The 21,528-nt window shown below is 37.6% G+C and overlaps 1 protein-coding gene across 4 annotated transcripts in view; it reads left to right on the top strand.

Annotated features, from left to right (window-relative positions):
- The window catches only part of GK (glycerol kinase), a 64,074-nt gene extending 42,787 nt beyond the window's left edge, over positions 1-21,287 (top strand). The window contains exons 12-21 of one of the 4 annotated variants that reach the window (XM_049872158.1): positions 3,008-3,050; positions 3,638-3,718; positions 11,317-11,395; positions 12,368-12,464; positions 12,969-13,053; positions 13,487-13,607; positions 13,716-13,859; positions 15,708-15,788; positions 18,967-19,053; positions 20,828-21,287. In XM_049872158.1, coding sequence (XP_049728115.1) covers positions 3,008-3,050; positions 3,638-3,718; positions 11,317-11,395; positions 12,368-12,464; positions 12,969-13,053; positions 13,487-13,607; positions 13,716-13,859; positions 15,708-15,788; positions 18,967-19,053; positions 20,828-20,838 — 829 coding nt within the window. In that variant the 3' untranslated portion in view covers positions 20,839-21,287. The remainder of the gene's footprint in view (positions 1-3,007; positions 3,051-3,637; positions 3,719-11,316; positions 11,396-12,367; positions 12,465-12,968; positions 13,054-13,486; positions 13,608-13,715; positions 13,860-15,707; positions 15,789-18,966; positions 19,054-20,827) is intronic. The other 3 variants (XM_049872155.1, XM_049872156.1, XM_049872157.1) reach the window with 3 other exon arrangements.
- The last annotated feature ends 241 nt before the right edge of the window (positions 21,288-21,528 follow it).

The following is a 21,528-nucleotide window of genomic DNA, read 5'->3' as shown; positions in this document are numbered from 1 at the left end:
AGTAAGGTGTATATAAGCTTATGTGACAGACTGACTTATTTGTAAACGTTCACTTAAAGTTCAATAAAATTTATTTAAATATATATATATATGTAAAAAAAAAACCAAAAAAACAAAAAAAACGAATGCAGTCATCCAGGAATGGTGAGAGAGAAAGAGAGTCTGTTAGGTTAACAGTGTCCCGCAGAGTTTTGGGGATTTTGTTTCTTTTTTGTTTTAAGTTATGATAGGATCAGAGAAGATTTCTTTAGTGTCTGAGCAGAGAAGAAATGGAACTTGTAAAATAATGGGGGCGAAGTGATAGGCAGAATGAAGTCCTAAAAGAGGTTAGAGATATCTCTCTGAACCTCAGCAGGGAGACTGACGGAAGTCGATGGGAGGCCTATGGTTGAGGGTTAGGGGGTGGATTATGGGTGATTCTCATTTTACTTTTGACATCATCTGTTATCTAATATAGAATGAATGAACATGTGTTATTTGTGCATAAAATTTCTTTTTTATGAAAGAGAACCTAAGCCTCATCTCCCTTATCAGAGTCACTGAGTGGAATAAAGAAGGTCTTTACCTCCTTCACAGCTTTACCCAGGGCCTCTCACCCTCATCTTGGGAGTGATCTTTGGCACACCTCTCTAAAAAAAAGGCTCTGCCAAATAGTCATGAAGGATAGCAAGCAACATTTACCTTCACAGATGTTGGAAAAGGAGGCAGAGATATTTCAAAGTCAAAGATCTTTCTGGGATGTTTAAACATAGCACCATCTTGAGGAAGAATAGTAGACCACATAATTGTTGAAAGCTCCATATATGATTGACTACTGTGAAGAAGCAGGAGCCCTGGTGACACAGTGGTTAAGTGCTTGGCTGCTAACTGAAAGGTTGGTGGTTCAAACCTACCAGCTGCTTTGAGGGAGAAAGATGTGGCAGTCTGCTTCTGTAAAGATTGCAGCCTTGGAAACCCTATGGGACAGTTCTATTCTGTCCTATAGGGTCGCTGTGAGATGGAATCAACTCGACAGCACGGGTTTGGTTTTGGTTTTTGGTAATGTGAAGAATAATACAATTTTAAGGAGGAAATAATTACCTCTGTACTGCTGAGTGTTGTGGCCCAGTGTAGCAATGTGACTCTCTTCATGCATTGACGATACTCATTAACAAAAACGAGGGCAACCCTCAATAAGAGGGATTGACACAATGGCTACACTACTACCTGTTGCCTTTGAGTCGATTCCGACTCGTAGCGACCCTAAAGGGCAGAGCAGAACTGCCCCATAGAGTATCCAAGAAGCACGTGGTGGATTCAAACTGCAGACCTTTTGCTTAGCAGCCATAGCTCTTAACCACTATACCACCGGTGTTTCCAATGGCTACAAGCCTGGTCCTGTTCCATCTTCGTGGTAGTATGTCTGAGTCCCTGTTATACGCAAGGACACCATGAGTCAGAGCTGACTTGATGGCAATTAACTTATCAAGCATACTAACTTAAGAATTCACATTCGTTTATTAAGTGCCTTGAGCCTTCACATCGGTTCTGTACTTTTAGATTTCGTACACAAATGGTCAGTACACAGAAGTGCGAAATAATTAACTTCCACTTTAATGAATATTAAAAGAGCTTAAAACGGTTTTCAGAGTCATGGCAGTAAAAAGGTGTGATTTGTGTGTTTTAATTTGTAAATGCATTGTCCTTACCTAGTATTATTTGACAAGTGTCTTTATAAACGTGTGTATTCATTAATCCCGTGCTTCCTGAATGTGTCAGCTGTTCAGGCAAGCCAAGAATATATTTGGGTGAAAAGAGATAAAATATCTCAGCTAACTAATTGTTATTCAGAACAATAAACCAAACCCGTTGCCATCGAGTCCATTCCGACTCGTAGCGACCTTATAGGACAGAGTGGAACTGCCCCAGAGGGTTTCCAAGGAGCAGGTGGTGGATTCAAAGTGCTGGCCTTTTGGTTAGCAGTCGTGGCTCTTAACCACTGAACCATGGTGCCTGGAAAAATGTTTATCCAAAAAAAAAAAAAATCCCACACTTTCTGTTTGTTCCACAAGAGATACGCAGCTGATAGCATCTGTTGACTTAGCACTAACTGGTAGTAGCTTCTGCTGGGATATCTCTGTCAGTCCCTAGACTGAGCGTTCCCTCTCAGCTGCTGGAATGTAACCTGCTAGTAGGTCACCAGTATGGTTAGAATCATGCATGGCCTATGGGAGGGAATCCAGAGCTTGGACAGGAAACTCTACTATTTATTTCCCTGTGACCCATACTGGTATCAGGGCTGCTTACCTACCCTACGCAAGTCAAAAGTACTCATTAATGTCAAAGTGCCAGACTTGTTGCAGAGTCCATAGCTCATACTGGTAAGGCTGCCACAAGATAAATTTAGTTCTTCCATGTCAGTGGGTTACACTCTGGGTCCTATTATTGCACCACTGTTAGAATGCCTTACCCTGCAGAGAGAATGGAAAAGGTGGGCCTTCCCCTTTTTTGCCACTCCTGTCACTATGTTCCAGTTACACTTTCCCACATTCCGGACCTTCCCTCTGTTCTGTGCCAGAAGGTAGTGTCTCCTGCCAGTTTATGATTTTATTAACGATAGAGCTAAGCTGGGTAGTTCCATTGGTGAGTGGCTGTTACCTGTGGTGGTTCGCTGCACGTGGATTATTGGTAGGAACGCAACGGAGAATTTGTTATACTTTAGTGTTTTATAAACACAGCCTTAGGCTATAACTGACTCTGCTAAATACTATGCCTACCTTTTTTTCCCAGTAAAATTACATTAAGTATATTTTCTTGTATACTGGTCTTTAAAATACTACTCAATAAAGAGTATATGGGTCTATGGTGCATGTTAACTTTTAGAACTTTTCTAAAACTTTAAGGCTTTTATTCCATTAAATTAAATGTCAGTTTAGATTATTTGTATTACTAATGTTTCATAATTTGGTTTAATAAAAGTGACAAAGTGCTCATTCTCATTCTCTTCCTCCCCCACCCCCAACTATAGGTATGGAACAGGCTGTTTCTTACTTTGTAATACAGGCCATAAGGTTGGTTTTTTTTTTTTTAGTAAAAGATTATTAAAAGTCTTTAAGTTCATATAAGTAACGATTGAGCATAATTTGCTGTTAAGTTGCTTTTGAGTTGTCAGCTTTCCTTTAATCCTTAGCAGTCAGAATCAACTTGACAGCAGCTAACAACAGGCTATTTGTGTTTTTAATTGTGTTGGTGGGAAATCTAGACTGGGACTTTGTCAGATTCTTAATACAGCTCTAATTTAAAAGAAGGAATAGACTTTGTATAGTTGTGTGTTATTTTTAATACTGAGAGCTTTGACTCTTGTTATTATTGTGTGCTGTTGAGTAGATTCCAATTCATAGCAACCCTATAGAACAGAGTATATAGCTCCATAGGGTTTCCAAGGAGCCACTGGTGGATTCAAACTGCCAACCTTTTCGTTAGCAGCCTGAGCTTTTTACCACTATGTTACCAGAGTTCCACTCTGACTGTTAAGATTTACTTATCATTTATTCTTTAAATTGCCATATCTATTGAATTATTTTGCTTTAAAGAAGAAAACGTTCTCGTGCTGTATTTTTATTTTCCTGACTTTGGAAATCTCTTCTGTTCCATGCAGTGTGTATTTTCTGACCATGGCCTTCTGACCACGGTGGCTTACAAACTAGGCAGAGACAAGCCGGTATATTATGCACTGGAAGTAAGTTTTTTAAAATCATTGTGGCTGATATAACAAACATTGAAAGCTGATGAAAATTATAATGTTTTCTAATACCTTTTCTGGTAAGGAACCTTGTCCTGAGCTGAGAATTAGGACTCCCAGGAGACCTTGACTTTATTGGTTCTTCGGTTCTTATACCAACTAGTCACGTAATCTTGGGCATATTACTTGACCACTCTGCAATATAAGGTTTTTCTATCTCTAAAGTTTAATAAAAGGGTTGACTTGATCTCAAACATTTCTTTGAACCTGAAAATGTTTTTATAACTGAAACAGAGAACCAGTGGACAAAAAAAGGCAGAGCAGCTCTCTTCACTTGTCTCCCCAGAAAATAAATTTCGTGTCACATTTTGATGTGGGAAGGAAAGCGAGGAGATTTATGCCATTTACCACTAGAAGCATTTGTCTTACGCACGTTTGTAAATTATAGTAGGAATATGTTGGTCTAAGTTTATAGGGTATGGTGCATGCGTATTATGCTTATAATTCCACAGACATTGGAAGCATTTATCAAGTCAAAGAAGCAGCGCTGTTTTTGTAAAATCAAATGCATTTTTCTAAGTGTGGCTTTGCTATTAGTTTTGAAATGGCTACTTTGTAAAGTACAAGTGTAAAATGGCTCTGAGAACTTATTGGCGCCTATTTCCTGGAGTCTGATAATAATTTGTCCTTAGGTTTTAGGCTTCTGTTTATAGTTAAAACATTTTATCAGTTGTTATGCCTAAAGCATGAGGAATGTTAGTTTATTTAGTCTTTTTTTTTTTTTTTTTTTTTTGGCATAAGCACTCTAATCCCCCCAGCCCTTTTTCTATGGATAGAAAAATTACTATAAACTTGTTCTGTGTATTAAAGATATCGTAACACTTCTCAGAACCTAAAATCCTCTCTCCTTCCCTTTCCCTCCCATGGAAAGTACTTAGCACTAGGCACGTAGAATATACTCCTGCTAATTGTTTCCTGTAATAATGGATAGTAAGTTCTCTTTATTCTTATACAGGAGGCAATTAGTGGTTTAGAATTATAGATGCCTTAGACCTGGAAAGGAGCCCTGGTGGCACAGTGTTTCAGTGTTCAGCTGCTAACCAAAAGGTTGGCAGTTCCAATTCACCAGCCGCTCTTTGGAAACCTTATGAGGTATTTCTACTCTGTCCTATAGGGTCGCTATGAGTCAGAATTGACTTTACAGCAACAGGTTTGGTTTTAGACCTGGAAAGTGCAATCATGTTATCCTGTTTAAAGTTCTCATTTACCCTTTTTTCTTATACACGTAATAATTACTACTGTTTTCTTTGCAATCAATGGTAAATGATATTTATTTGTTTATTTTATCGATTTCCGTGTCCACTATCATTTTTTGCACCCACACCTTTTACTATGTCCCCTGTTCTACTTTTTTCTTACCGCGGGTCACCCTTTCATATTTCTTTTAGTAAGTGCCTTGGGTGGTAAGCCTAGTCTTTTTATGGCTGCCTTTGTTTTGCCCTCACTCTGGGGGTGGGTGGGTATAAAGTCCTAGATTAATAGTTGTTTTTCCCATATCCCTTCTGGACATTTTTGATGCTCATGAGACCTCTGTTGTCCATTTCAATAGTGGTTCCCTTGTAGGTAATCTGACTTGTTGTCTGGGAGTTTTGAATATTTGAATCTTCTTATCATTGATTTTCTACAGTTTTGCAATGATGTCCCTGGGTTTGGATTTATTTTTATTTATCTTGTTAGGTACTTGGTTAGTCTGTATTCAGTTCTGGAAAAATTCTCAGCAATTATCTCTTCAAAAGTTTTTCTCTACCATTACCTCCATTCTCTTCTGGAATTGCTATTGGATGAATACTGGAACCTCTCAACTCATTCTCCATGTCTTACCTGCCCTTTCATTTTTTTTTTTTATTTTAATCTCTTTGTTTTCTCTGTCTGCATCCCTGGTAAGTTTCTTAGCCTCTTATCTTCCATTTCCAAATTGGCTTTTTAAAGCAAGACAAAACAAAAAAAACATGACGTCGCGCCACATGCCTTCTTTAATCTGATTTCTTTCACTCAATATGATGTTTGTGAGATTAATCTGCATTGTTAGGTACAGATTTCTTTCTTTTTTTTTTTTTCATTATGTTATTGAAATACCACAGTTTCAGTTTTTGGCTCTTATGAAAAATTCTGCTTTGAACATTTTTGTATGTTTCTCCTGATGTGTATGTGTACAAATTTTGAAAGAATAGAATTTCTAGGCCATGGACTATGTGTGTCTTAACTTTCAGTTAATAATACCAACCATTTTTCACAGTGGATAATCCAAGTTACAGTCCTACCAGCAGTGTGTTAGAACATGTATTTACTTATCGTCTCTGTCTATTCTAGAGCTTATCCCATCTATTATATTTTAATTTCATATGCCCTTGATCTTGTTTCATTTCTTTTTTTTTTTTTTTAATTCAGAATTTTACGGAAATAGTTCCTTAATTTATTCCTTGGAATCCGCTCAGCATACTTAAAGTCTTTGTCAGACTGGAATGAATTCTACTCTAGCTGTAAAGTTTTGTTAGCTGATGATTCCTTCATATATTTTGGAGTTTTCACATCTTGATTTGAGCCTGATATTCCATTTTGAGTAACCTTCTGTGTTCCCAATTCGGGAACACTTTTTATAACTGTATTGGGAGGAAATTAGGGATATAGCAGAACTGGTCACCAGTCTTTATCACCCAAAATCTTCCATTAAGCTGTAGCTTTGGACAGCAAGTTTCTCTAACATCCCTGCACAAGTGGGAGAGCATCACCTAGCCCGAGGCCTCAAGCATGGAGCCTAATTCTATAACCTGTCTTGCACAAAGCATTTTGGACTCCTTTTCTTTGGAGGAGCCAGTGCCCAGCCACCACTACCACTGCCTTCTCCTTGAATCAGAACCCATCATGCTTGTGGCTTTAGTCCTAATTGGTCATGCCTTTCTGCTCCATTATGGTTCAGCTAGATGTTATTCTGTATTTGAGTCGGCATATATGATTTTAGTTTTTTCTTTTTATATTTTGTCAGTTATCCTAAATATTTAGAGCAAAGGGGGTGGTTTTGAAGTACAAACTCACTGTGCTCTGTTGATGTACGCCAACATCTACCTCTTTTTTATGACCAGGAGGAACTCTTTTGTTTTTCTCCCCTAGGCCCTTGGCATGTGGTTCATGTGGGTTTGAAACTATTATCTCTGCATTCCCATTTCCATTACCTGTAAAAAGAAATTGGGCCACATGAGCTTTAAATTGTTCTAGGACTTCCAACTCATTTTACACTAATTGAATTTGTCTCACTCTTTCTAATTTGGAATTTGTTTTCTTAGTGGTTGAAGAAACTGATGCAAAATAGCAGTTGAATAGTTCTACCTTCCCTCTGTCATCTCTTAATAGTACACCATCTTCCCCATGCTGTTCTACTCCTTTACCGTGTTCATTATCTTTTTCTAAATACTATGTCGGAAAACAAAAATTCTTATGGCACCTTTAATATATTTATGAACTTGAGCTTACTTAGGACTTGAAACTTCAATGTTTTGTATTCTGTCTCTATCAAAAAAAAACCAAACTCATCATTGAGTTGATCCCGACTCATAACTAGGAGATATATACGTATAAAATAACATTTTGTTGTGTTTTAGGTGAAAGTTTACACAGTAAATTAGGTTCCCATTTAACAATTTTTGTACAAGTTCTCCTGTGACATTGGTTACAATTTTCGCGGTGTCAGCTTTCTCACTATTTCCATTCTGTTTTTCTGTTTCCGTTTATCTAGCTTTCGTTCCCCTCCTTGCCTTCTCATCTTTGCTTTTGGGTAAATGTTGGCTGTTTGGTCTTGTATAGTTGATTGTTTAAGGAAGCACATTCCTCATGGATGATATTGTTTATTTTATAAGCCAATGTATTATTTGGCTGAAAGGAGACCTCTGAGAGTGGCTTCATTTCCAACTTAAAAGGGTTTTTTAGGGTGATAGTCTTGGAGGTTCCCCTACTCTCTATCAGTCCAGTAAGTCTGGTCTTTTTTTTTTTTTTTTTTAGTTTTGTTCTACAGTTTTCTTTGATTCTATCCAGAACCTTCTATTGTGTTCCTGGTCAGAATGGTTGGTAGTGGTAGCCAGGCACCATCTAGTTCTTCTGGTCTCAGGCTATGGTTCATGTAGGGTATTAGTCCTATGGACTAGTTTCTTCTTTGAGTCTTAGTGGGCTCCCTGTGTAACCCTACTGGTTTCTTTAAATTTCCCCTTCCAATCTCTTCTTTGGTATGATTTATGATAATAGTGTTAAGATTTCCTTTTTAGAGTATTTCATCCCTCTTGAAAGTAAGATTCCATTTTAGGTATAAGCTTATGTATTAGTTATCTATTGCTATATAACAATATTACCATAATTTAGTAGCTTAAAACAGTATGCATTTATTATCTCACAGTTTCTGTGGGTCAGGAATCTAGGCACAGCTTCGCTGAGTCTTCTACTCAGTCTCACAAGGCTATGATAAAGGTGTTGGCTGAAACTATGGTCTCATCTGAGGCTCGATAGGGGAAGGATTTGTTTCCAAGTACACTCAGGTTATTGACAGAATTCAGTTTCTTGTGGTTGTAGAACTGAGAGTTTCAGTTTCTTGCTGACAGTGAGCCATAGGTCATCCTCAGTACCTAGAGGCTACCTGCAGTTCCTTGCCAGTGGAGTCCCCCAACGTGGTCACCTGCTTCCTCAAAGCTATCAAGGGAGGAAGTGAGTCCAGCAAGACAGGCTCTATTGGCGCTATTATCTTATGTAATATGATCATACACATGTCATCGCTGATGTATCCTATCACTTTTGAGACAGTATTAGAAACAGTAGCATAAGCAAGTCAGAGGTCCCGCTACACTCAAGAGGGAATCACACAAAGGCGTGAACAGCAGCAGAGCAGAGATCATGGGAGCCACCTTAAGAATCTGTCCTCCAATAGCCTATGTTTCTGGACTTGCATAATTTACTTTCTTGGAAGGTATACCTCCTGACCAATAAGTGCTTTTAGTTTTAATTCTCTAATTTGCTACTGAAGTATTAATAAAATATATTACATTTCAAATATAATGTTGCCCCAGTTCAACTCTGCATTCCCTTTCTCTTTTCTGTGCAGTAAAAATGCCATGGAATTAGTCTTTGCAATTTGTAATCTAATATACACGAATTTTAGGTACTGAGTAAATTGTATATAAATCCAAACCAAACCTGTTGTAGAATTATTCTTGTCCCATTCTTAAGCTCCCCTCCCGCCCCCCCCAAAAAACCAAACCCAGTGCCGTCGAGTCAATTCTGACTCATAGCAGAGTAGAGCTGCCCGATAAGAGTTTCCAAGGAGCGCCTGGAGGATTCAAACTGCTGACCTCTTGGTTAGCAGCTGTAGCACTTAACTACTACCCCACCAGGGTTTCCGCCATTCTTAAAGCCTGCTATATTTGTACAGTTATGTCATATCCGGAGCCCTGGTCGCACAGTGGTTAAGAGCTCAGCTGCTAACCAAAAGGGCGGCAGTTGGAATCCACCAGCCACTCCTTGGAAACCCTATGGGGCAGCTCTACTCTGTGCTATAGGGTTGCTATGAGTCCGAATCGACTTAACGGCAATGGATTTCATATCAAATCTGTTCCTCCAATAATTTTCATAGCTAAAAATTCCACTGAATAAACAGAACACTTACGGTGTTCTGCAGCTTTGCAGTAACATGTAGACGCTGTGAATGATGGAATGTATCAACTTATTCGTCGTCTAGTTTGTTTACATTCTGAAAACTGACAGCAAGAAAGAGTGACCACATGTAAATTCAGCTAAACTGCTGATTGAATTGGGGGCAGGGAGGTAAGCACCAGATAAAACTCATTCTGGTTTAACACATATCTATTTAAAACACCAAATGTCACCCGACAGTCTAGTTTGGGATCATTCTGTATAAGTAATTAATGTTAATAATAATCTGTGTGAATGAAACATCAGAGCCAAAAAAAAATAAATTGACATTCCTATGGTTTGTGCTGGTAAGTTTTTTTTTTTTGCCCTCAGGGTCTTGTTTTTATCAGCTTTATCGAGTTATAATTCACACACCATAAAATTCACCCTTTTAAAGTATATACTTTAAAGGTCTTAGGTATAGTCACAGAGTTGTTCAACCATCACCACAAAACTTGAGAATATTTTCATCGCCCCAAAGAGAAACCTACAGCTACTTTGCCCAGCTTTAGGCAACCACTAATCTACTTTCAGAAACCCTGGCGGCCTAGTGGTTAAGAACTACTGCTGCTAACCAAAAGGGTGGCAGTTCAAATCCACCAGGCACTCCTTAGAAACCGTATGGGGCAGTTCTGCTCTGTCCTGTAGGGTCTCTATGAGTCGGAACTGACTTAATGGCAACAGGTTTAATCTACTTTCTGTCTATGGATTTGCCTATAGGGGGCATTTCATATAAATGGAATCCTACAATATGTATCTGGCTTCTTTCACTCAGCATAATGTTTTCGAGGCTTACCCATGCTGTAGCCCATATCAGCAGTTCATTCCTTTTTATGGCTAAATAATAGTCCATTGTATGTGCACATGCCACATTTTAATCCATACATCAGTTGATGGACACTTGGCTAATACGTAACACTTAAAAAAGTAACGAAGCTGGTATTTACGTATCAGTGAGAACCCTCACATGTATTCTCATATCGAACCTCATAGTAATTTGTTTAGGTTGTTGTTGTTAGGTGAGGTCGTGTTGGTCCCAATTCATAGTGACTGTCTGTGTACAACAGAAGGAAATACCTCCCAGTCCTGCGCCATCCTCACAATTGTTGTTACGCTGCAGCCCGTCATGCAGCCACTGTGTCAGTCCAACTTGTTGAGGGCCTTCCTCTTTTTCTTTGACCCTCTACTTTTTGTTAGGTAGATAGTGTTATTATAGTCACCACCATTTTATAGGTGAGGAAACGGAGACTTAGAAAGCCTACGAAATTTGTGTAAAATCACATAGCAAGTGAGTACTAAAACTGGAACTCAAAGTTGGTTCATCTGACTCTGAATTGTATCTTTTCTTCCTTATTGCCACAGCCCTTCCCCCCACCCCGTCTTAGTGATGTTATTGTAAAGAATAATTATTATGTCTAGCTTCTTTACTTTTTTTTTTTGCTTGAAATAATATACTGTTGGGGTTAGGGATTGGACTTGAAAAGAAATGCGGCCTTTTCTGACAATTTTGAGGATAAGATTGGAATGCATTTTGGGTAATAATATTCCTAGGTAACTTAGCAACAGATAGAACAGTTGTACGAGAAACAAACTGCTCAACGGATTGATATCCACCTATGGGGATGAGTCCAGAGGTGTGCAGGAGAGCTCTCTTCTTGCTCCTGTCCCATGAAGAGCTTTTATTAGTTACCCAGGTAAAAGTATGTTTGCATTGGAAGACCTAGTTTATCATATTTCTAGAAGTCGTAAAGTCGAAACTGTTTGAATTTTACCATTTTTGTAGTCTCAAAGAGAATATGCTTTAAAAAAAAAAAAAGCCTTTTGTAACGATAACATGCATTCTATCTCGGATTCCTGTTTTTCCTTAGGGTTCTGTCGCTATAGCTGGTGCTGTTATTCGCTGGCTGAGAGACAATCTTGGAATTATAAGTACCTCAGAGGAAATTGGTAAGCATGTTCTAACAAAGGGTTAGAAAATCTGAATAATGAAACCCTTTAGTATTATGCCTGTGCAATCTGTAAATACATGTGGTGTGCCCCATACGTGACATTAAATTATATGGAACCGTATTATGGGTTTGACTTATACGTAAAAGACTATTTGTGAAGATTTATAAAACAGCAAATGGACATAATTAGTGGTGATTATTAATAAATGGCAAGGATGGTCATAGAAATTACCAAAGTATAAAATTGAACACCAGAGATTGCCGGAATGTACAAGTATGTTGTCCAGCTAAATATGTCTGATGAGAAAGAGCTGTGACTCCTAGATTAGAGTGAGCATTAAAATTCGGGTACCTGAAGTGGAAACCCTGGTGGCATAGTGGTGGTTGAGAGCTATGGCTGCTAACCAAAAGGTTGGCAGTTCAAGTCCACCAGGTGCTCTTTAGAAACTCTATGGGGCAGTTCTGCTCTCTGTCCTATAGGGTCACTATGAGTCTGAATCGACTTGACAGCAACGGGTTTGACTTTTTGGTTTGATAATTGAAGTATTAATATGGCTATTTTTGGTGTATAGATAATAATTTTGAACTGCCCTTCTCCCATCCACATGTTTTACTTTGCTGGAAGGTGGGACAATCAGAAATAAAATTTCTAATTAGAGATACACTGGAAGGCACTTGTCATGTCCTAGTCGGCAACCTTAAAAAAAGTAGTGGAGATGACTAAAATAAAATACGTTAAGGAAACGAAGCCACTTCCTGTATTTCTTCAGCTGGGTTACATTGTAGTGGGAGTGTTCAATGTGGGGGAATTTTTTTTGTTGTTCCCTAGAATACTGTTGTAATTAGGAGCATTTTGCTATGCCACAGAATAGGAAACCAAAAGCCTTGTCCTGACTTTTTAAACAAGCATATTTATTATATAAAGTAAATAGGATATTAATATTTGTTTTTCTTTTTTGTCTAATTTTAGAAAGACTTGCTAAAGAAGTAGGTACTTCTTATGGCTGCTACTTCGTCCCAGCATTTTCAGGGTTATACGCACCTTATTGGGAGCCCAGTGCGAGAGGGTAAAGTATTGAAAATATGGTGTGCTTGTTTGGGCTTCGATTTATTTATCAAATCAAGTTAGTATGTGTACTTTCCTACCAAGTTATTTTCACTTGACTTTAAGGGTTGAAGGAAATCTTTTCTCCTTGTAGAGAATAATTTCAGAACCATTAAACTCTAAGTTATAAATCATCAGACAATAGCCCTCTGCCCTGTCCCTATTCGTGTTTAGCATTATTACCTTTTATCTTCAAGGCGTTTGATGTTGTGTGGCAAAGGGACATCATCTAAATGCATACTGATTTGGTTTTGCATTGTTTGCCTCTGTTCAGATGGATCATGAACTTTTTCACAGGTGGACACAGAATTGTGGACTACAAAGAGTTTACCAATTGACGTTTATGTCCGTTTTCTCCCTACATTTCTATCCATTGAATTCAACTTTTCCGTGTATGTCTCTTTGGGACATTTTAGATTACTGACTCATTCACAACATTCTAATTTTAAAATGTTTGTATTTTTAGGATCATCTGTGGTCTTACTCAGTTCACCAATAAATGTCATATTGCTTTTGCTGCATTAGAAGCTGTTTGTTTCCAAACTCGAGAGGTAATAAATATGGACCTGTTTTCTTATATTTAATCCACTTTTAAACAAAGTATGTATTATGCCTGAAATTTATGAAATGCTTAATCAAAAATGAAGCCTGCCTGTACACTAATCTAATAAATACAAGATTTTATGGCTGGGGGTTGCTAAGTGGTACATATTAGGCAAAGGGAATAGCACAAATAGAAGCCTCAAGGGAGGAAACCAGGATGCAGAAATAGAGTTGTCGGGCTTGGGGCAGGGCAGAGGTGTATTGGGAGGAAAGGTTGGTTGTGACCAGATCAAGGAGGGCTTGGAAGACCTGAATAAGAAGTCTGAACTTTATTCTGTACTCTCTGGGAATCTATCGAGGGCTTTGGAGTGGAAGATTGCCATTTTCCAAGATATTACTGTGAAGTAATTTAATTATATAATTGCCTTTGGTTTATTTAAGATTTTGGAGGCCATGAACCGCGACTGCGGAATTCCACTCAGCCATCTGCAGGTAGATGGAGGAATGACCAGCAACAAAATTCTTATGCAGCTACAAGCGGACATTCTGTATATTCCAGTGGGTTAGTAAGCCTGCAGTCTTTTGAACTCTGAGAAGTAACGTCTCTTTCAGAACTGGTTTTTCAGGCATATGTAACTGCAAAGCTGCTGACATAGCTTTCTCCCCTCAGTGAAGCCCTCGATGCCTGAGACAACGGCACTGGGAGCTGCCATGGCCGCAGGGGCTGCAGAAGGAGTTGGTGTCTGGAGTCTAGAACCTGAGGATTTGTCAGCAGTTACAATGGAGCGGTTCGAACCACAGATCAATGCTGACGGTATGTTTAGAGAATGAAACTTCTAATAGTATACTGTGAAAATGATTGTATTTAGTGCAGGGGACTTTGCCTTTCTATTCATTCCTAAATGAAGGAACAAAGTAAAATAGCAAATGTTACGGTTTCAGATTTGCCTCCTATTTTGTACTGATCTGTATAAGCATATTGACCTACACGGAATGAATATGAATGAGAAAAATAGTTCTTAAAAAAAAACTTTCTACAATCACTTTTTTGCCATTCATTTGCACTGTTTACAGCCTTTCCTGTAAGAGGCTAGCACTACCTACCACTGTTGGTTATATCGTTTGTTAGAATACCTTTTCAAAGGGACAAGGGAAGTGTTTCATCCACCCACCCCTAATGTCTAGACCAATCATCTCAGTGCTGATGGCCCCCTTTGGGACATGATCACTGGACAAAGTCAGGGACACTCTGATAGCTTTCAAGCCCAGCAGGACTAGTCTGACAAGGGCCCAAAAAGCAAACTCACTGCCATCAAGTCAATTCCAACTCATAGTGACCCTATAAAGGCAGCTACAATTAAATACATGGGAATTAGATATCTGATTCACGGTCCCAGCTAAGCTAAGCTACAAGGTCTGATTGATACCTTTATTAAAATATAGTCATGCAGCTTTTAAAGTAAATGTGAGTAGAAAGTAAGGTTCTATATACGAAATTTGGTTTTAAGCTCACTCTTAAAACAAGTAAGTTTTGTGCAAAGGGTTAAGGATTTCTATTTTCCGAGAATAACCATCTCTGCAAACCCTTTTGCCTAGAGTTGGATAAGTTATACTGATGATTGTCCTTCCCCTTCTCCTGCTTTTTCTCTCCCCACAACACACACATACTCTCCCCACAACACACACATACATACACACACACTCTCTTATGCAAACGCATGCAAGAATGGGCACTTAGATATAGAGAGTTCATTCTTCTAGCTAACATTTATTTAAAACCTATTACAAGCCAGAGACTACACTTGACATTGGGATATAGAGATGAATAAGACAAGTCTCAAGTATGTTGGGAGAGGCAGATAAAACCATAAAAATTCAATAGGGCAGCAATTATCCTGAGGTATGTGTTAAGTGCTGTGGAAAGATGGAGCAAGGGCCAGAAGCAATAAAAGCTTTCTTAAGGGAGTGATACTTGAACCCTCTCTTTCGCGTGTTCGGTGAGCTGGGTTTATGGAAAGGCTGAGAGGCTTGAGAGAAAGGAGACCACACGTGGTTTGGTGGTTAGGAGTTAATACAGCACGTGCCTGAAGGCATCATATTTGTTTGGTCCTCCTGGGCAGGTTTTCACATTAAAGAAATCCTGCTGTAAGGTTTGGGGAGTGGGAGGAATCTTATCCGAATGCAACATTTGAAGCTTGTGAGGGATCCGTATTTATTAAATCTTTTGAATAAACCAAAAACAATTGCCCTTTTAGTCTTTCCACATTACAGTATATCCCTTCCCTCAGCCTGAGCTTCTCCCCCCGCCCCGCCACCAAAAAAGGGAGAGAAAACAAAGGATTCTCCCTTCTAATACATCACCTCTTGCTTGTGAATGGCTCTGGTCTTCACAACATGTATTACTCTTCCTACATGTCTGTCAAGCCTCCCTTTACATGCTAAACCTTCCCTGTCATATTTCACTCCAGTTTCCAAGGAAGCTTCTCTCCCAGTTAACTGGCAGTCACCAGCAAATGTACTCTCTCACATTTGAGTTGTGGGAAAGCCCAACTTCAGTTTAATATGTGCAAGGATTTGTCAAGAATGCTGAGTGAACATAAGTATGGTGCTTTGAACATCTCAGTAAACTCTTTCATCGGTGCGTTTTTTCTTCTAATTCCAGAAAGTGAAATTCGTTATTCTACATGGAAAAAGGCTGTGATGAAGTCAATAGGTTGGGCTACAACTCGGCCTTTTGACAGAGGTAAAGATGTCTTATTATTTGGTATTGCCACTTTTTCTTAGTATGGTAAATAATTTTATTTCAATATCTGGCAGTTTACCCTTAGCAAGGGATATCTGTTGACTGCTCTGAAGAAAAGTATCTATAGCCAGAGTTTCTTACAGTTTGAAAGCACTTTAAAATTTTAAATTGTCAGGTTGACATAAATACTTTAACTCTAGCCTGCCTCGTCTTCCCTTATAAGTTTATTCCTGGTACTGCAATCGACAATTTTCCAAAAGTAAAGTTATTTCTGCTTTCTTCTTAATGAGGGAAAAAAAAATCAATTAGATTTTTCTTTTTTTCCTTTTAAATGTCTTACTCTACCTTTTTGGGTGGCTGTCTTTATGACGTGAATCAGTCGAAAGCTATGTTAATGTCAGAATCTATTTCACTACTTTCTAGACTGATTCCAAGTACTTAGCAAGTGTACATAATGGAAATTCCATTGGAATCAGAGTGGAAGAAATGTACCAAATGGAGTAAATGAAAGTGTCGTAAGAGATTGGGAAATACTCTTAACAGGAAATAGAGAATTTTTTTTTTTTCAGTTACTTGGGTGGGAAGGTAGAAGCTTCCTCCTACTTTTTTCCTGTCTTTTTTTAGTCACTGGGGTAGGAAGGTATTCAGCTGAAGTAAACCAATATTACTCACTTAGGGTTGTTTAGTTGTAAACAACCCTAAGTGAGTAATATGGCATGGTATTTCAGCTTTCTGTTAAATGAAAGACTTGGAACATTACAAATGGAGCAATGGCTAATAATAGATTGAAGCCTATGCTTCAATGAAGAAGAGTTTATCATGAAATATAACCTGCCTTCCAACCCCAAGGTGATTGTAGAACCACTTCGAATGTATTCGGCCTCTAGGAAAAGCTTTCAGACCCATCCACCACTCTACTGCGACAGATCACCGTGATCTGTATTTTCAGTCCTGGATGTTCCTACTTTGAATCTTTTGTTTTTTCTCCTAAATAAGCTTAATTTCATTTTTTTTAAATATTTTGTTCCAAAAACTTAGCTTCCTTTTCCAAGGTGGTGGCAAAGCTTTTCTTGCTAAACCTGTTTGCATGTTTGAAGCCCTTTACAATCAAACTTCTCAAACATAACTTTTTGTACCACTGTGCTAGTTACTGGAAACCCTGGTGGCATAGTGGTTAAGTGCTACAGCTGCTAGCCAAAGGGTGGACAGTTCGAACCCACCAGGCACTCCTTGGAAACTGTGGGGCAAATCTACTCTGTCCTATAGGGTCACTATGTGTCGGAATCAACTTGATGGTAATGGGTTTGGGTTTTTTTTTGTTGTGTTTTTTTTTTTTTTTTTTTGAGTTTGGTGCTATAGTTGCTGAGCTGTTGTTGTGTGCCAGAGTCTGTTCCAACTTATAGCGATCCTATAGGACAGAGTAGCACTGCCCTGTAGGGTTTCGAAGGAGCGGCTGGTGGATTTGAACCATCGACCTCTGTTAGCAGCCTGAGCTCTTAACCACTACGCCACTAGGGCTCCAGGGCTGAGCTAAGTTGCTATTAATTAATGGCTTACGAGAAGGTGAGTTACATTTCTTTCTATAGTTGGATTTTTTTTTAATGGCATAATCCTCCTTCTCTCCCTCATTGTACCCCCATTTTCTCTGTCACACACAGCAGTTCTACTTACTAGCAGTTAAGGATATGATTTTAATTGCAAAATTTCCATAAAACCAATTGATCGTTTTCCCTTTATTTGTGTAATTTACTGTCAGTAAATTTAAAATTCCAAACAAAAGGTGATAAAACAAAAAGATTACGATTTCTTCCGTTGCTACTCAGCAATGATGAGAAAAGTAATTTGATTTTTCTGAGAGCTTTACAGGTTTTTTTAAATTGTGTTTGTTTCAGTTAGACTGCAGTGGATTTAAACCAAAGTTTGAAAAGGTTTTTGAATAGATTTATGAAAAACCGTTTCTAATAACTTAAAATATTTGTGGAGCCTCTGGAGGAGAAAGATGTGGTTGTCTGCTTCCTTAAAGATTTGCAGCCTTGGAAACCCTATGGGGCAGTTCTACTCTGTCCTATCGTGGCTCTATGAGTCAGAATCCACTTGACTCAGAATGAAAAAAAATTCAGTTAATGAAATGGTAAATGTATTCCTATAAAGGATATATGATAACAATAATATGGAATCCTATTTAAATAAACTTGAAAGGATATTAGAATTGCTACCTGGTATCTTATTTTTAAATTGCTTCAGTTTATGGGAAGAATATTATGTTTGCTTAATTTCCACCACAGTTTGTCCATTTTGAAGCAGTCTCACATGTATTTTCTTGTTTGTAACTATTTTGAATGCATTGTAAACTATTTTTTAAGTACTTTTGGCATGAATTTTGAGAGCTAGGTTATCATAAATGATGACCTCCTGGGTTTGGACTCAAAACCCTCCAAAACAACATTTTTTTTCAACTCTTAGAACTTACTTTTGAATAAACTTCTTTATGAACAGTTTTCATTATTCTAGGTATATAATTTTCACATTTAAGAATACAAGATATATTCTTTAAGGGAAAGGATTGCAAGAGAATTCAGGTTAGAAAGTATTAAAAGAGTCATGTTTCTAGGTAATTTTTTTAAGTGTAATGATTACATTAAACAATTTAGTCTTTAAAATTACAGTAATATTGTCAAGTGCATTTCCTTATAAACCAAATTCCTTTTTTAAAAAACTGAATATTTTAGCAAAAATAATGTTCAAAGTTTGTTTTCAGTAGACTAATACAACTCTTCTCTGATAGCCAAAGCATCAATGATTTGAACTTTGGGGGAATTAAATTGCTCATTTAGTATCATTTGGGGGAAGAATTAAGAAAGCTAAAATCACAGCCTCCCAAAAAGTTCTCCATGGGCTCTCTTTGGCTTTGCCAGCGGAAGGCTTATGTTGGTCTATATGTATTATGTTCTTGGCTATTTGTGGCATGCTATCTGTATCGTTCGTTAAGTGTCATAAGCTTTCAGTATTGATTATATTTTTTATTTGAAGTAATAACTCTTGGCTAGCTTTTATGAATATACTATTTTTGTTACTTAATTTGTTTTGCTATCATGTGATTCTTAACACAAATATTGTAATTATGTGTCTCTCTTTTGGTTTGCTTGACTGGAATTCCCTTCTACTTGGATGACCACAGGTGACCCTAGTATCTTCTGTAGTCTGCCCTTGGGCTTTTTTATAGTGAGTAGCATGGTAATGTTAATCGGAGCAAGGTACATCTCAGGTTAGTTACTCTTTAAATCAGACAATATTAATAGTTAGTGTTAATGTATTTGCGTGTAACTCAGCAGAAAAGTTTTCAATGTTTTTCATTCTTCCTATGTTTAGGAACCTGGAAAACCAATTAAACGTCTATCTAATTAGTTAGACCAATGTCTAGAGGCAGTCAGAATTAAGGACTGTGACTGCTTAATTTTTTTTCTTTTTAATAGATGGTTTCTTTGAGGCACTACATTCTGCTGTCAGCTATAGCAATAAGTGGAAGTGTTAATATGAATGCTTACACAGAAGAAGTTTCCAAGTGACTGATGAAAGTTAAAGTCTAATTTTTGACATTAATTAAATTGGCTTTCAAGTGCGCATAAATTATTTTTCATACTCCTGAAAATGTGCTAAGCAAGTCTTAATATTACAATTCTGGGAAGAGTTTGGGCCAGAGGACATTAGCAAGCATTCCTGTAAAACTCGAAAAATGGGAGACGATTTATAGTCTCGTTTATTTTGGTGAAAAGAATATATTTTGTGGCCTGAAGTTTTTTAAATTAATGCTTAGATAAATTGGGGTTGAAACGAAAACCAGGTGATTGTTTTTGTATATTAACCTCTACTGAAAATGTTGTCCTGCAAGTAATATTGTTCAGCATGCTATCAAATACATTGCATAGCCTCTGTTCATTTCAATATAAGAATCATTTTTGAAAGCTGGCCCTCATGATAGCTTGGTTTTTCTTCAAATTAACGGCTTAAATGGAAATGACTTGTTTTTTGTCCCATATGTTTCCAAGAAAGTGACATTGTTTTTTAAATCTGCATGGTTAGGGAGAGTTCAATTATCTCTCCTAATTAATTATATGATGACCTGGGTTTAAAATGTAGAAATCAGTCAAGCATTAATTCAGCTTGACATCATCAGTTTAGTGCTATACATAAATATGGAATGAGGATTGTCGTTTACATCAGCAGAATGTTAGATTCTCTTTTAATTCATGAGAGAGTTTGGATTAACTTGCGTGAGAACTTAAAACTAGATTATATTACCTTTGTCCTTATTTGTCATATTCAAGCCTATTCAGGATAAATTTGTTCCAATCGGCTTCTATAATAACTACCTTACATTGGTATCAGTGCCTTGCACCTTATAAGGGGCTTCTGTATGCCTAAATCTATACAGAGTTAAGAGTTAATAGGTAAGAGAACTAACAGTTCTCTTTCTGCTTCTTGGAAGCATTTGGTGGAACAGTCTAAACGTGGCCAGGAGGGCCGTAATTTAAATTTATAAAGAAATGTACATGTTGTTTTAGGAAAAGTTCTATTATTATTTTTTTATTATTATTATCCTGAATATTCTTAGCTGCATAATGATGGTCCAGAAAAGAAAAAGACACTGTTACTATGACAGCATGAGAAGGCCTAGTTTCTATAACAATGGACACATGTATCATCTCTCTAAGCTACAGGATACATTAAGTGTCCAAATTGCTAGGCTTCCAAAATGGATATGGTTACCATCTTTAGTTGTTCTCTTTGGTGACATGTGCTGAGATTTGAGAACAGTAGGAATTGTTTGCCTTGGTAAATAATTAGCAACAGTGGTAATATTCACTGATTTTGGAACTGGCCCAGTTATATTTGTTGTATTTTAATTGTGAGGCAATATTTAGAAATCATATGGAATTTCTAGCTCAGTAAATGGCTGTGAATAGTCTTCATTGCTTCATTGCTTCAGCTCCTGACTTGCATGTATTATTGACATATATGGTTTTTGTCTCCCCTTTTAGGTATTCCATAAACAATACCAACTCATGGATTCCCAAGATGTGTGAGCTTTTTACATAATGAGAGAATCCAGCAATTTTGCCTCTTTAATGTGATGACACTATTCATAGACTGTGGCTTTATTGATAAGCCACTTGCTGCATGACTCTTCAAGTAGACCTGTGCCTTGAAATAAAATGCAGCAGAAAGAATGCTATAGAAACATCTGGTGTGTTTTTTAACTCAACAGTTAATGTGGGGCTGACCCCCTCTATTGCCATAGTATTCTGCACTAATTCCCTTTTAGATCTGTTTATGGAATTTTTTATCAAACAGACTGAAACACTGATGGATCGAGATTTGAGTCTTTGCACTACACACATTTAATTAAGAGGTTATTACTGACCGGGTAAAATTGAGGGATTTTTAAAAAACAGATCCCAAAAGTTCTCTTTTCTGTGCCTTAGGGAGACCACAACATCTTCACTGAATACCTAATGGGAACCTGTCGTAAATGGTTAAAATGGAAATTTAGTACTCTGATAGCTTAGATATTTTACTGGAAATTATTTGCCAAAACTGAAATTCTGCAGACATTTTACACAGTCTCACTAGTTACACTGAATTTGCTAACTGGATCTTACGGGGAAGGACACTTTTTCCTCTTGTTTTTTGTTTTTCTTCTTTTCCATCTCTCCTTTTTTTTTATATTTTTTACTTTGTG

The sequence above is a fragment of the Elephas maximus genome, chromosome X (genome assembly GCF_024166365.1).
Source record: "Elephas maximus indicus isolate mEleMax1 chromosome X, mEleMax1 primary haplotype, whole genome shotgun sequence".
Lineage (NCBI taxonomy): Eukaryota > Metazoa > Chordata > Mammalia > Proboscidea > Elephantidae > Elephas > Elephas maximus.
Note: the sequence above shows the minus strand (reverse complement) of the source record. Positions and strands in the feature narration are given on the sequence as shown.